Source organism: Notolepis coatsorum (assembly GCF_963971535.1).
Source record: "Notolepis coatsorum genome assembly, chromosome: 7".
In the NCBI taxonomy this organism is placed as follows: domain Eukaryota; kingdom Metazoa; phylum Chordata; class Actinopteri; order Aulopiformes; family Paralepididae; genus Notolepis; species Notolepis coatsorum.
This window is the reverse complement of record NC_140171.1, coordinates 129,139,091-129,155,393: the sequence shown is the minus strand read 5'-3', so window position 1 is coordinate 129,155,393 and position 16,303 is coordinate 129,139,091. Positions and strand designations below refer to the sequence as shown.

General features: G+C 42.4%; 2 protein-coding genes across 4 annotated transcripts in view; one reads left to right on the top strand and one right to left on the bottom strand.

Moving 5' to 3' along the window:
* Nucleotides 1-3,704, top strand: part of ubn2a (ubinuclein 2a) — a 38,316-nt gene extending 34,612 nt beyond the window's left edge. For both annotated transcript variants that reach the window (XM_084317891.1, XM_084317890.1), the window contains exon 17: nt 1,731-3,704. In XM_084317891.1, coding sequence (XP_084174017.1) covers nt 1,731-1,777 — 47 coding nt within the window. In that variant the 3' untranslated portion in view covers nt 1,778-3,704. The remainder of the gene's footprint in view (nt 1-1,730) is intronic.
* Nucleotides 3,705-3,940: 236 nt separating this feature from the next.
* LOC311232183 (myosin-10) overlaps nt 3,941-16,303 on the bottom strand; it is a 91,524-nt gene continuing 79,161 nt past the window's right edge. The window contains exons 33-37 of one of the 2 annotated variants that reach the window (XR_014619927.1): nt 15,900-16,018; nt 14,643-14,751; nt 13,323-13,495; nt 6,160-6,993; nt 3,941-6,097 (exon numbers count right to left, since the gene is read on the bottom strand). Coding sequence is in view for 1 of the 2 variants with exons in the window: in XM_084318881.1 (XP_084175007.1) it covers nt 6,834-6,993; nt 13,323-13,495; nt 14,643-14,751; nt 15,900-16,018 (561 nt within the window). In the remaining variant the exon portion in view is untranslated. Of the gene's footprint in view, nt 6,994-13,322; nt 13,496-14,642; nt 14,752-15,899; nt 16,019-16,303 lie in introns of both variants that reach the window. The other variant, XM_084318881.1, reaches the window with a different exon arrangement.

The following is a 16,303-nucleotide window of genomic DNA, read 5'->3' as shown; positions in this document are numbered from 1 at the left end:
TCAAAATGGTTCCATTGCATTGGTTGAAAGCTCTGGTTGAGAGAATAGTATCCCGCTGCAGGCCGCAAGAATGGTTCCATTGCATTGGTTGAAAGCTCTGGTTGAGAAAATAGTATCCCTCTGCAGTACAGCTCAATACACACAATTGTTAAGGGGATGCAGACCAGAGAAAGACTTTCATCTTGTTTACATCAGGGTCCCCCATTTTCAATTCATCATAACATATATGACATGCATGACATACAGATAGACAATACTGCTACATCTATACATTTATGACATACCAGATTTACAAATACAGTATTGTTTGTGATACAATAAGAGTCTAAAAAAGAGTATATACATTTGACGAAGAAACTGTACATTGGAGGAGGTTTGGTGGAAGGGGGGGAACTGTACATTGGAGGTGGTTGGGTGGGAGGGGGGGGGGACTGTACATTGGATTATCGACGAAACCGAAACAAGTAGGCTCCCTTAAAACGCTAACGCTATAAAAAAATAAATAAAAATACAGTGGAGGTTAAAATAAGAATATGACTTGGCCTGAAATTCAGTCAGGAGATTTTTTTTGCTTTAATCCCTGTGCATGTAGCATTAAATTCTACAGTCGGTATGGCTATGATTCATGCATTTAGCATTAGTAATGTTTACAGTTGGTATCATTCATAAGCTAAATATATTTTTTACAGTTTCACCACTAAAGCCAAAGAACCATCTGAATATCACATTAAAACAAAACGGGAAGGAATTATTGAAGTGGATGTTTAATTCCACTGTGCAGTTGTCGCACCAAATAGCAGACAACCAGGAACTGGCAAGTTTCTGACCCCTGGCCTCCACCCTCTTAACACATTCCCTGCCACGCAATTTGAGCATCTTATACCACTCTCTGCCAGCACTGTAAGCCTATGGAGATGTTCACCTTCTTTGCAGGGCTATAACTTTTTTAATTGTATTGCTAAATTGACATTACTATGGCCCATTCAACATCGATTATCTATCGTTCAGGATGTAGGAACGTTTTACTTTTTCATTCGTAGATTCATATGAAAATACGACGTCGTCGATTATGTCGACTAATCGTTGCAGCCCTAGTTGAGAGTATCTCATTGTTGTGTTGGCCTTCTTCCACTGTGGTGTGGAAGTGAGGGTGTGAGTGTTGTGGTTCACCCTGCTACTTGCTTTATCTTACTGGTGTTCCACCAGGTAAGGTTGCTTGTGGCTTGTGTAGCCTTATTGTGTCTTGTGGCACTCTGTTCATTGTGAATAGCATTGTTGTTGCACTGGTTGGTTTGACCAGTGTTACCACGTGAGTGTTGATTGTGTCCTGTCACACTTTATAACTTGTGTTTGTCTAGTGTGTACCTCTTTGCTTAGTGTTGCTTGTCTTATTGTATATCCCTGTTTGTTCTCCCTTACCTTATCCCTATTGTGTGTGTTTATGGGTTTCAGTCCCCTTTTTGTACAATAAACACCACTATTTCCTTTTTGGAAAACGTCTTTATTATTTCTTCCTGCCGGGACCCGTGCTAAAAGCACCTGCTGGACGGGTTGATTTTCACAGCAACCCGGTTCAGTTACCGTTATAGGGTAAACTCATACGTCTGTAAAACATATACACCATAATGTACAACACTTGTACACCTTTTTATGTGACATGTGACAGTGGTGTCTCGTTCCTTTTTATCATAGTGATTCTTTTTCCCGTCTCTCGTGTCCTTTCTACTCAGATACGAACCAAAGCCAGGGTGGAGACACAAAGAGGAAGTCCCACTGACCAATAAGACCGGACAACAGGCAGGGGACAGCCTCCTGGAGACCTTCTACCCATAGGAATCTTCAAATTGATGGACTGACACAATGATGTATTGCAATGGGCAGGAGAACCTCCCTTGTCCCTGTTTAATGGACCTAAAAAAATAAATAATAATAATGTATCCCCACTACAATTGGCAATTATGATGAATTAATTTAAGTGTATTTTCTAATTAACTGGGTATTGGGACAAGACGTCGGGGTGAATGATGAAACATTTATTTTTATTTCAATTTTTTTTGTCAAAATGTTTACATATGACCGACCTTGATCACTGTGGAATGAGAGCGAGTGAGACTAGGAGGTACGGGAGAGTTGGTGAGCTCCGTAATATTTGTATTTAAGCTTATGTGGAATATTAGGACTCTTTTTGTTCTTGCTGTAAGAAAAAAAAAATACAAAAGAAAAAAAAACAGATTGAAATAGGAATAATTTTTCTGTTCTTCGTCTCCCAACATGGGAATCGTGTTCTGTAGAATCTTCTCGTTAAAGGTCACCTCTGCTCCCACAAATGACTGTTAAAAAAAAAAAATATATATATATATATATATATATATATATATATATATTAAAAAAAAGTAGCTAATATTAATATTGATTAAATTATTTGTAATTTACACAGGGACAACAAAAAAAAGTTTAGGAGTGTGTGCTTTGTGTGTGAGTGAGCAGGCAAGATTGATTTTTGAATGTGTGTATGTACATAAACATAATATACTGTATTTTCTTTCCAGGTTAGTCTGTACGGGTGTGTGCGTGTGAGAGAGCGAACGAGAGAGAGAGAGAGAGAGAGAGAGAGAGAGCATATCCCCTTCTCAGTACGAGTGTGTGTTCCCCCTCAGTACGAGTGTGTTTTCCCCCTCAGTACGAGTGTGTGTGGGTGTGTGTGTCCCCCTCTCTTGCTCAGTGTGTCTTTGGTGCTGTATATCACACTGGACCTTTTCTGGAAACAAGACTTGAATTCTAAAAGTTCCTCTTCTTGACTAGAGGAACGAGTTGTGAGAGGGGGGAGGAAAGTGCGATTGTAGCCTCTACTGAATTAACAGATTATTATTTTCTTTTGTAATTTCAAGATTTTTTATTCACCTTTATCTGCTTATCGACTCTAAACAAGACTCCCGACTCAATATATAACACGACGCCTTAGTTTGTATTTAAAAAAAGTTTGAAAAAAGAAACTATGCAGGACTGTAAAACGCTCAATGCAAAAGTGCAAGATGTCGCTTGGCTTTCAACCTCTTTACTCAGCTGTCAGTGCATTTCTGGGAGTTGTGAATGTTTGTGTGTACTGTATGTATGTCATACAAGACTCGTTTTCGATCTTATCTACCTTACCCCCCCCTTACTGAATACCTCCGTTAACGATACTGTTCTTCCTTATTCTTCTCTTAACAATTGACCATATCCACACGGTGGCCATTTTTCCCTTATGTCGCACTCTGTTGGTGATTCCTTTCCACCCTGGGCAAAGACATAAGAGCAAAATGGCCGCCGTGTGGATATGGTCAATACCCATCACTTCACGTCCTTTAATCTTCCCTACCAGACCTATACTCCATTATGTGCTTGACTGACCAATAGCACCAACAAGAATGGCGCCAAAGATTGTTCCGTAGCTAACTAGATGGGGTGTATTGGTCAGTGTGTGTGTGTGTGTTCTGACATTCACCATATGTCCCCCATGAGCGTTGAGATATGTGGTCTGTCAGGATGTCATTGTGAAGAAAACCTATTATTTTGTCATGTGACTGGAGCTGTGGGTGACATCTTAAAATTGTGCTTTTTTGGGGGGGCAATACAAATGACATTTCATGGTAACTGGTTACTTAATTCAGTCTTTTGTAGGTTATTTTTTGTGTCTTAAATAAAAAAAAAAGTGGTTTTCAGTATGACGTTGCTTTTGTCTTTTGGGGGAAGTTTTTTGTTAAAACTTGGTTTGGTTTTCCAAAAGTATCATTATCTTTTGTATCCTGGTGTGGGTTTCAAAAAAGTACCTTTGATCTTTCAATGCAAAGTCAACTTTGGGCTTTCAAAAGAAGAACTTAACACATGATGGCTACAATGAATATGCTTTATTTTTCTTTTACAAAACAAAAAGAAGAAATAAAAGGACAGTCTAGAAATACAAGAACTAAAACAGTGGGAGGAGTATTTGCAGTTTAATGCCTGGTTGTCAACAGCCAGTAGGGTAATAATACAAATAATTAACTACTTCATGGATGTTAAAGCTTTTAACCAAATGAAATCACCCAAATCCAAGATTACCCAAAGTATTTTCTTTTGTTGCACAGACCTTAGTTCTATTATATGTTAACGGGGTTTAGATTATCATTGTGTGTCAAGATACTTTTGGGATATGGCCCTGTTCCATATGTAGTTAAATGAAAAGTAACACTGATCCTTAAATTCTTTTGGACCCAAATACACTAGCTAGGTGGTTACAATGACTGGGAGAGGTACGTACTGGGTATGATATGAAGCACAGCAAAAATACAAAAAGGAAAATAAAAGTTGGGGATAAGTAATGTACTTTATTCTTGGTTTACCTGTTTCCTTAGGGGTTTATGCGTTGCGTAATACATACAGCAGATGTGCGCTTAGAAGAAACGCATCTTTTGTTTACCACAGGTGAACACATCGCATCGCCCACTTATGCTCTTATTCAGTGTCTTAAGGCACTTTTAAAGAAACATACCGTTAGGTTAACACTGGAGGAGGTGGTGGAGGGAGTTTTCCATAGATGACATTTCAGATATGGAATAAAAGAAAAACACAAAACTCCCAGCTGGAATAGACGGATATCTATTCCACGGCATGTGTCTAAGCGTTCACATTCCCAGGGGGCTGTAGTGGCTTGGCACATGCCTTCCCTGTAAGATCTGACACGGCGCCAAGATGCCTTCCCTGTAAGATCTGACACGGCGCCAAGATGCCTTCCCTGTAAGATCTGACACGGCGCCAAGATGCCTTCCCTGTAAGATCTGACAGAGCCAAGATGCCTTCCCTGTAAGATCTGACAGAGCCAAGATGCCTTCCCTGTAAGATCTGACACGGAGCATTCCCTGTGGAACTATGTCATCTAGCAGTGCATTCCGACTGTCTCAACAACCCTATTCCTCAGAACTGTTCCCTCGCCTTGCTAGCAATCGTCTTATGTAGAAGATCAGGGGGAAAATGGCAAGAGCACACATTTTGAGACATTCTGACTAGTTTTGAGAATACGAGGTGCTTGGTAAGGGTCAGTGGGGTCTAAGAGAAGGACTTTTGGGGTAGTGTTGGGGTTCAACTCCCAAAACCATGGCACAAACACTTTTAACGGAAGTGAGAGAACAACCCCAGCTGTTTCAGGACGTCCCCATGGCTAGTCGGACTACATGTTTAATCTTAAATTGTAACAGTTTTTAGTGTCATCGGAAGTATGGAATGCAAAGGCCGTTCATCACAGGTGTGCTCAAGAGAGTAGAGCATATTCAATTGGGTTCCAGTTACGAGGGGCAACCTCAATGTGCAGTTTCCAGCGATTCTTCTTGATATGCATTCACCAGTGATCACCTATGCATTAACCGTCTGCAAAATAGATCTAAGTATAAAAGTCCTAGAACAATATCAAATAATAGTGTTCTAATTGGTCAAAATACAAAAACCAGGAGATATCTTGGTGACCTATGAGATTCGTAAAACAACCCAGCTAATCATTCTGTTGAAAACGGTTTGAGGACAACATTATAGGAGAAAGCTCTTCTTTTTTTCTTCTTCTTCTTCACAGTAATACTTTTTTCCAGTTCACCTTCCTTCTTGTTTCCATTGCGTGTCCGAAGACGCTTCCTGTCGCGTCGTGTGGAAGCCCAGTCTGTACGTCAGCAAGAAGCTCATGCAACACAAAGCAGCTGGCGAAAGCACTCCGTTGGCCACCGCAACGTGTCTTGGGAGAGATGGGCTTTCCGTTCGATAAGGACAGCGTCTTGTTTCGTTTGTCAGGCCTGCTAAGGGGTGGTGTGTGTGTGAGGGTGAAATGGTTTTTACACAAACTGTTTTGTGAAAACCAACTGCCACACAACCAACTGAGGGAACGCTTCCTTGTAATCCTGTTTTCACACACACACACACACACACACACACACAACCTCCGCCTACATTACACACACACACACGCACAACCTCCGCCTACATTACACACACACACACAACCTCCGCCTACATTACACACACACTCACAACTTCCGCCTACATTACACACACACACACACAACCTCCGCCTACATTACACACACACACACACAACCTCCGCCTACATTACACACACACTCACAACTTCCGCCTACATTACACACACACACACACAACCTCCGCCTACATTACACACACACTCACAACTTCCGCCTACATTACACACACACGCACAACCTCTGCCTTCATTACACATGCACACACACGCACAACCTCTGCCTACATTACACACACACACACACACAACCTCTGCCTACATTACACACACACACACACACAACCTCTGCCTACATTACACACACGCACACACAGTTCTTATGTATAAAAAAGCACTTTGTACCTAAGTATACGTTCTTATTAAGCTAAGCACATAATTCCAAGCCTATTGAAATGGAAGAGGGACTGTATGACGAAGATACATTTCCAAAAGACTTTGCAGGCCTAGCGGCCAGAGCAGAGCACAACAAGAGTAAGGCAGTCCATTAGCCCCTGCTAAGTCCCCAGGAGTGAAGGGCTCATTATGGGAGTAGGAGGAAGGGGGGGGGGGGGGGGTTCTCTGTAGTGATGACTCTTAGGTCAGAAGCACAGAGGGCTGAGGGCTTGCATGCTGCCAGGCGGGTTCAGCCTGGTCTCCCTAAAGAAACGTCATCACTGTCGCCTCGTGTCCGAAGGCTTGAGACGGGACCGAGACGATGATCTCGGTAGGGCCCAGTCGTTGTAGGTGGTAAGGTTTGGTAGACAGGTATGTTGGGGCAGCGAAGGTGGGGTGGGTGGTGGAGGAGTGGGGGTGTTTACTCCGTGTTGGAGGCTTGTGTCTCGTTCAGGTCGCTGGCGCGGCTGTCCGCGTCGTCGTCGGATAGGTCCACCGAGGCGCCGTCCAGGTTGAGGTTGCGGCGCCCGCCCCCCGAGCGCCCGGAGGAGGAGGAGAAGCCACTGACGGGACCTCCGCGCCTGGTGGGAACATCACACACACTTACAATACACACTTAACACACACTTACAATACACACTTAACTAGGGTGACCAAACGTCCTCTTTTGCCCAGAAAATTCCCAATTTACCGTCCTGGTCGAGACAAATGGGAAGCGGAGTGCAACGTGTGCAAAGCTTGACCATATGTTTCTGTGTCTAATAAAAGGTGCTGGCGATCTCAAAGCTCACATGGACACAGAAAAACATTACAAATAAAGCTGTGCGAGGCGAGAGTTTGATGGCAAAGTTGACCGAATTTATTGAAGTACGCAGCTATACAGAGAGAGAGAAAGAAAATAATTTTAAACAATTTTGATGCCTCAAAATTATGTTTTGGTTTGATAAGATGCTTATGATACAATCATTCTAAGGATTATGTGTGTAATAAATTACTTTTGTACACTAATTGCAAGTTATGCAAATGTAAACAAATCCGAAACTGCATAGTGCACTTTTAAATTAGTGTACAAAACCTTTGTGAGGTTACTGTTTTATAATTTACATTACATTGAAAAGATACAAAGATATATTTTTTAAAGCTGGATTTTCTAATACAGAAGAGGTATTATTTAGAACATTACTTCATATTATTTTGTTATTTATTTTATTCAGTAAGACTTGAAAATATCAATTATTTTGTCATAGGTTGATTTAGTTATTTTTTTTGATTTGTCAGATAGATTACTTTAGGCATAATACAGCATGTTGAGTAACCTTGGTTATAGAGAGATATTATTTTGTTATATAAAATAATTGAAACAATAATTTTTAGGGAGGCTCGATATTGGCTTTTTTACCGATACCGATATTGTCCAACTCTTAATTTCCGATACCGATATCAACCGATACCGATATATGCAGGGTTCCCCCCCCCCCCCCCCCCCCCCCCAACATTTAATAATTTCAGGTAATCTCTTGTTGTGGAATTATGCATACTTTTGACAATAAATAAAATCAGAATTTGTTCTTACTTGCTTGCCTGGGTAAATAAAGGTTATAGAAATGTAAAAAAAAAAAAAAAAAAATTTAAAAACCGATACCAATATTTTCCGATATCACATTTTAATGCCGATATCAGCCGATAATATCGGACATCCCTAATAATTTTCTATCCATACAGAGGAGGCATACTTTAAATATATTAAAATGATAAGGCATCTTTGAGTAAACTTCGAGTATCATTTAAGTATCTTGAGGCTGAAGGCAGAGTGTCCTCTTTTTTATTTATTTATCACAATATGGTCACCCTAACTTAACACACACTTACAATACACACAACACACACTCATAACACACACTCACAACACACACTTACAATACACACTCACAACACACACTTACAATACTTAGCACACTGCATTGATGTGCTTTCAGGCATAGATATATATAACTATGGTGCAAGGCGGAGTCTCCAGCGTAGTTCATCGGCGGCCATCTTGTCACAGGCAGCACGCCCACTCATAACATGAATGTCTATGGTGCATGTACTATTGAAATAACCATAGCTTGTTACATTTTCAACCGATTTACAAACGGTTTTGTTTATTACAAACGTTATTAAAGTGGCTATGCTTGGACATGTTGAAATTATTTTCATATGAAAGTCCATTATAAGTATGCACTGCAGTATGATAACTACATATGAGCTGTATGTGTATGTCACAGAATTTCCTTAACCCTTTCAGTGCCACGGACGACATATCTCGTTTTATTAGCCCCCCCACTGAGTGCCCACGACGACAAATATCGTTTTATTGTTTTATTAGCGATCTGAAATCATATTTCATCAACCGAGTCTCTCGTTGGTACACCAGCCCCTACAGGAGCTCAAAATGGAAAAAAGCGCCCCCTATCGTCTATCCCTGTGTAACTGCAGGTCAGTCGCTTAGACTGACCTGGGATCTGTAGATATGTAGAGGCGGAGCCAGCTGGCTCCTTGTGCTGGCAAGAAGTCTGATCAACATGGAAGTCATCGCGGGACGGGAATTAGCCTGGAATATATATTCACAGCAGCCAATAATCAATCAATAAGCGTGATCGATATTTGGAATGGCGATCAGGAATTGGAATAATCTTTTTGGAGAACATCTGATCTGAGGTAAGGAATCTATTTTACCAGTCTTGGGATAATCAGAGTTGTATTCGCTGAGATCTCAGCGTTTGCCCTATGTGTGATGTGTCTGTGTGTGCGCGATCGCTGATGAGGAAATAATATAATCGATTTTTCAGCTCGCGTCTATAGCGTGCATACGTACACATACTATCGATAATCTAGCGTTTATTTGAAAACGATTCATAAATAGGCCGAAAAATTACAACGTTTTTGTGTATTCTAGAATATTCCAGTAAATGTCTTTTATCATGGAATCTTTATATTTTCCTTGAAAACGAGGGCTTTTAAAAATGCTATAAAACGAAAATGAACCGATAAAAAAACAATCAGCTTCGACAATGTTGACTGCAAACAAGTCATTGATAAAGCGACGGGCAGATTAGACACATAGCCATAATTTAAAACATAGATTAGGCGTTTTTAACGCTAACATTGAAGTGGATGGTGGTATTCAACGGGTAAATCAAGCTTAAGCAAGGGCTCTGAAAGTGAGGGATTAATAAAAGTTATCCTTATCCTTATCCTTATCTCTGACATTTATAACAAACCAAACCGTTTCAAAATTGAGCAAGCTATGGTTATTTCAATAGTACATGCACCATATGAGTGGGCGTGCTGCCTGTGGCAAGATGGCCACCATATGGCAACGTCGGTCTCCATAGGGAGGTATAGTGGTTACGTCATTGCTGTTTCCCGCACGGTCCACCCCTCTTGAAATCGCAATGTATTTCCAATGGATACATTTCTAAATCGTCTCGTTTAAAACAAATAAAGCATGAACATTGGCATGGTGAACCTTTCTGTGTGTCCACAATCTATAGCTCAACATGAAAAAATCCGCAATTAACACATTGGTTGCCAAAATCGATTTCCAGCGTTATTGCCCGCCATGCGCTGACCGCCAACATCGCTGTACAGCGTTTTTTTAGATCAATATAATACCGCCTGGTGGATGGTCGGGCGAGTTACACACTCAAAAACCGGAAAGTGTCATCGGTGCGTCGAGGAAATTCCTCCGGCAGTCACATCTCGCTACGGGACTCCTGACAAATACTATAGTACATATGGATCGCTGCCATAACGCAATAATCGATATGATTTCGGCGTTTATTGCGCCATACAAACCGGAAATGGATCTAGGTGATCAGCGTCGAATTATTGGGATCTTTCTCCGCCAGTCTCATCGGCGCACGGTAAGAGAACAGTAACGTTATTTTCAACCCGATTGTCCATTTCCTTGTTTGCAAACAGTCTGATCAATATATCAACCCATAGTAAATAAAGCCGTTACCGACGATCAAGGAATTATAAACGACCACCCCCCCCCCCCCCTTTCCTCCACGCATGATGAAGCATAATGTATACCGATCATATACATTTGAATTTTTTAATATAGCGTGTATGGGAAAGAAACGCCAATCGATAATCTATATATGCTTCAGGGCCTATAACTACTGTTTTTGGAATTACAGCAGAAAAGATTAAAACATACTTATATTCTCGAAGGTATTAACACAACAATGTATGAATGAAAAAATATAACGTTCCTACATCCTGAACGATAGATAATCGATGTTGAATGGGCCATAGTAATGTCAATATAGCAATACAATTAAAAAAGTTATAGCCCTGCAAAGAAGGTAAACATCTCCATAGGCTTTCAACGGTGGCAGAGAGTGGTATAAGATGGGCACAACCCCCGGCGCCCAATGTGTTAATCGTAAAGGTAGCAAAATAACAACGTTTATGTTTTCGTTCACTGAGGAACTACACAATGGCCGTGACGTGTATTAGGCGACAGCACTGAACGACAGGAAAGTGTAGTTATTTTTAATGACATTAAACAACCGTATAACTAACTTTATTTCAACCAAAAATGCTTAAACAATAATGTTAGTGATAGAAGGGAATTATTACAATAGCCGATAATACATTTTCCCAATGATAAATCCCTATACGGGTGGACCGCGCGGGGAAACTAAAGTGACGTCAGACTACACCTCCCTATTGGCCAGCAGCTCGGGTGAGTCATCTAGCCTTTATATATGTCTATGTTTTCAGGCACGTTGGAAGTCCATGTCCCTTTACTGCATCTAACTTTATCCACTTTTTCTCCCATTTTTCTATATTTTCTCCCATCCCAATTTCGTATCATCCAATTCAACCCTCCCCTGTCACGAACGCTGTTTCTTGCCTCCCACAAGCCAGCTGCAATGTGGACTAAGTCATACATAGCACAAGTCCCCTCCGGTACTTGAGGTAACAGCAGTCGCATCTTTTCACCTGCGCAGCTCGATCTCAGTGGCGAGGAGTAACGCGTGGGAGGCTCACGCTGCCCCCGACACTTCCTGATTCTACTGCGCAGGCGCACCAACCGACCTGTAGGAGTCGCTGTCCACAACGCCCGATCCCCACCCATCAGTTTCCCACCCCCTAATACGGCCAATGTGTATTAGTATGAACGACCAGCTAAACTGAAAGCAATGTGGAGCGCTGGGCTCGAACAGGCAAGCCCAGCGTCTACAGATTTCGTGGCGAGCGCCTTGCCCACTACGCCACGTAGCCGCCCCTCATACATTGTTGTGTTAATACCGTCTGTTTATAAGCTTTTCTGCTGTAATTCCAAAAATGCTAGTTATAGGCCCAAACGCATATGATAGATTATCGATTGCCGTTTCTTTCCTATACACGCTATATTAAAAAATTCAAATGTATATGATCGGTTGATATATTGATCAGACTGTTTGCAAACAAAGAAACGCACAATCGGGCTGAAAATAACGTTACTGTCCTCTTACCGTTCGCCGATGAGACTGGAAGAAAAAGATCCCAATTATTTGACGCCGATCGCCTAGATCCATTTCCGATTTGTATGCGAAATCATTCCGATTATTGCGTTATGGAAGCGATCCATATGCACGCCAGTATTTGTCTGGACCCACGTATCAAGATATTACTGCCGGAGGAATTTCCTCGACGCACCGATCACAACTTCCGGTTTTGAGAGTGTAACTCGCCCGACCATCCACCAGGCGGCGGTATTGAGGCATTGCAATGTCATTCAGGGTCCCGCTGCAGCACCGGAGGTTGGCTGGATGAATTATGAATGCCATGGCGAAAAAATTAAATATTGATTTAAAAAACGGCGTAACTCGTTTATGGCGCAGGATGTGTTAACCGCAAATTATTTGATCTTTAAAACTTTATTCTAGATCTGCATAACATGAACAGGAAGAGAAACCAGAATGTGTGATGTCATCACACGAGTCCATCACGTGGACACTATGAAAGACCTGCAATTTTAATGGGATATAGGTAACTGCTACAACGTCCTGAATTTAACCCTTTCACTACCACACTACAGACGGTTAACCATCTGTAGTGCGGTAGTGAAAGGGTTAACCTTCTGTGGTGTGGTTGTGAAAGGGTTAACCCTTTGTAGTGTGGTAGTGAAATGGTTAACCCTTTGTCATGTGGCAGTGAAAGGGTTAACCTTCTGTATTGTCACAGTGAAAGGGTTAACCCTTTGGTAGTGTGGTAGTGAAAGGGTTAAATGAAAAAAAAAACATCTGCCCTCCTCTTCATTGCCAGTGGAGCGACTCCAGAAAGACAAGAGAGAAAGAGTGTTTAGTTTCATTTTTTATTTATCTACTTTTTCTCCCACTTTTTTTCCATATTTTCTCCCATCCAAATTTAGTCGTTATGCCAATTCCCTTCCTGGTCGTTGCGCGCTTTTGCCCCCTACTGTCGGTCTGGGGAGGGAGAAGACTACCACATGTCTTCCTCTGATACATGTGGAGTCAGCCAGCCGCTTCTTTTCACCTGACAGCGAGGACTCTCACCGGGGGAGCGTAACGCGTGGGAGGATCACACTATCTCCCCCAGATCCCCTCCCTGCTGAACAGGCGCCCCGACCGACCAGTAGGAGTCGCTGTTTACAACGACCAGGATACATACCCCACCGGCTTCCCACCCGCTGACACTGCCAATTGTGTTAGTAGGGACGACCGACCAAGCCGGAGGTACCGCTGACAGCTGGATTAGATCCCAGAGTCTCTGTGGTGGTAGGCGAGCGCTTAGTCCGCTGCGCTACCCAGCCGCCCCCGGAGTGTTTAGTTTCTATGGATTTCTAGCGTTGGGGACAGAGTTCATGTTCAGAAAACTGTCTATAAAGATCCTGGGTTGTTCTCAGTACCTGATGCGGTTCTTTAGGGAGTTGACCTCCCGGGTCAGACCCTCACTGGCCTCCGTGGCGTCGTCCAGCTCTCTCTGCAGCTTCCTGCGTGAAGCGTTGGCCCTGGTGGACTCCTCCTCGGCCTCCTCCAACTGTCGCTTCAGCTGCTTCATACGAGAGGTGGCCTTCTCCATCTGAGAGAGAGAGAGAGAGAGAGAGAGAGAGAGATGGGTAGAGAGAGGGGGGGTAAAGAGGGGTAGAGAGAGAGAGGTAAAGAGAGATGGGTAGAGAAAGAGAAGGGTAGAGAGAGAAAGGGGTATAGAGGGGTAGGGAGAGAGAGGGGGGGTAAAGTGAGAGAGGTGTAGAGAGAGGGGTAGAGCGAGAGAGAGAGGGGTAGAGAGGAACACCGAGGGAGAGGCAGAGAAAATAAGGATTTAAGTGAAGCAAGGTTTATATATCAACAACTCTGACATTACTTAGGGGGGGATTGTTCTTTGCCTGCTTCATCCAGGTTACAACTTTGATAGCAAAATCAGTTGTAGAAAAACCTGTATTAAAAAAAATAAAAAAAATAAACTTTTATTTATAGCATTTTCAGCTTTTTCTGGCCACGCAGGACAGACAGAGGAGAGAGGGTGAAACGGGAGGAGAAGAGGGGAAGACATGCGGCATATGGCCACCGGGTCTGGGAAACGAACCCGGGGGCGACCGCTTGGCGACTCAGCGCGCTATGTGGTGTGCTACTGGAGCGCCGAAAGACCTGTATTTTTAACCACTTTAAAACCTCGAGAGTTTTAACACCTAAATTAAACTACTTGTCGTCTCAAAAGGCACAACGGCATGAGTATGAAGAACTGGCGCAAGGACTTCATGGACTTGCTATCGATGGAACAGGCTGCTCTGTCTCTTCAAGAGAGTGATAGGCCCGATGGCCTTCAAGGTCCCCTGAACTTTATTAGATCACTATGTGGAATAAGTTTGTGTACTGAACCTTTGTAACGCTCTGCAACCCCCCCCCCCCCCTTCGCCCCTTGTTGTTATTGTTATTATTATTATTATTATTATTATTATTATTATTATTATTATTATTATTATTATTATTATTATTATTTTATTATTTTATTATTATTATTATTATTATTATTATTATTATTATTATTATTATTATTATTATTATTATTATTATTATTATTATTATTATTATTATTATTATTATTTTTTGTCTTGTTTTGTCATGTATGTATTGTCTTGTTTGAGAAAAATAAAAAACTTTAAATATAAAAAAAGGCACAACGGCAAACCCTCGACAGCAGCGGCTCAAAGAGGCCAACTCTCCCTCACCTGCTCCTTGTACTGGTCGGCATGGCGACGCTCGTCGTCCACCTGCATCACCACCTCCTTCAGTTTCTTCTCCGTGCGGCGGACCACCTTGTTGGCTGCTGCCCGCTCCCTGGTGGCACAGAGGAGGACACGCTTAGCTACACTGGCTTTAACCCTTTCACTGCCACACGACAGAAGGTTAACCCTTTACTATCCGTCGGTTGTGTGATAGTAAAGGGTTAACCTTCTGTCGTGTGGCAGTGAAAGGGTTAACCGGCTGTTGTGTGGCAGTGAAAGGGTTAACCCTCTGTGTATTGTCGCAGTGAAAGGGTTAACCGTTTTGGTAGTGCGGCAGTGAAAGGGTTAACCCTTTCGCTACCACACTACAGAAGGTTAACCTTTCACTGCGACAATACAGAAGGTTAACCATTTCACTGCCACACGACAGAAGGTTAACCCTTTCACTACCACACTACAGAAGGTTAACCTTTCACTGCGACAATACAGAAGGTTAACCTTTCACTACCACACTACAGACGACAGTGGCTCAGGAGGTAGAGCAGTCGTCTGGGAATCCGGAGGTTTCCGGTTCGATTCCCGCTCCTCCCGGGCAGCGTGTCGAAGTGTCCTTGAGCAAGACACTTAACCCCTAACAGCTCCTGATGAGCAGGTTGGCACCTTGCATGGTCACCTCCGCCATCGGTGAGTGAATGGGTAAAATGTGAGTAACAAATTGTAAAGCGCTTTGGATAAAAGCGCTATATAAAAATGCAGCCATTTACCATTTACAGACAGGTTGTAGTGTGGTAGTGAAAGGGTTAACCTTCTGTAGTGCGGTTGTGAAAGGGTTTAACCTTCTGTAGTGTGGTAGTGAAAGGGTTATAACCTTCTGTAGTGTGGTTGTGAAAGGGTTAACCTTCTGTAGTGCGGTTGTGAAGGGTTAACCGTCTGTAGTGCGGTTGTGAAAGGGTTAACCGTCTGTAGTGCGGTTGTGAAAGGGTTTAACCGTCTGTAGTGTGGTTGTGAAAGGGTTAACCTTCTGTAGTGTGGTAGTGAAAGGGTTTGTAGTGTGGTTGTGAAAGGGTTAACCTTCTGTAGTGTGGTAGTGAAAGGGTTAACCTTCTGTAGTGCGGTTGTGAAAGGGTTAACCGTCTGTAGTGTGGTTGTGAAATGGTTAACCTTCCGTATTGTTGCAGTGAAAGGGTTAACCCTTCGGTAGTGTGGCAGTGACAGGGTTAAGGTGCACGGGGCTGACAGCCTGTATATAACAGTACTTACTTGGCCTCCTGCTCCAGCTGCTCCTCCAGCTGCAGGGTCTTGGCCTCCAGGGCCGTCATGGAGGCCTTGAACTTGGACTTCACCGCCCCCTCCAGCTCTCCCAGCTTAGCCTTCAGCTCCTGCAGTCACACAGGCAACATTAGAGTCACCCAGCACTCTGATTGGTGACGTAATTAACATGTGTAGCCAGATTCATAATTTATTACAGAATTATTATAATAATTGTATAATAATTTCAAATGGTTAGAATGGTTATAATAATCAATATAGGTTTTTATAGTTTTTCATACAAAAATTATAAAAAAAAATCACAATTGATGAAGACAAAAGAAAGAAATGGTGTAAAAAACAACTATTAGTAAGTAAAGTAAAAAACTAACAAACTAGTGAGTAAAAGAAAACGA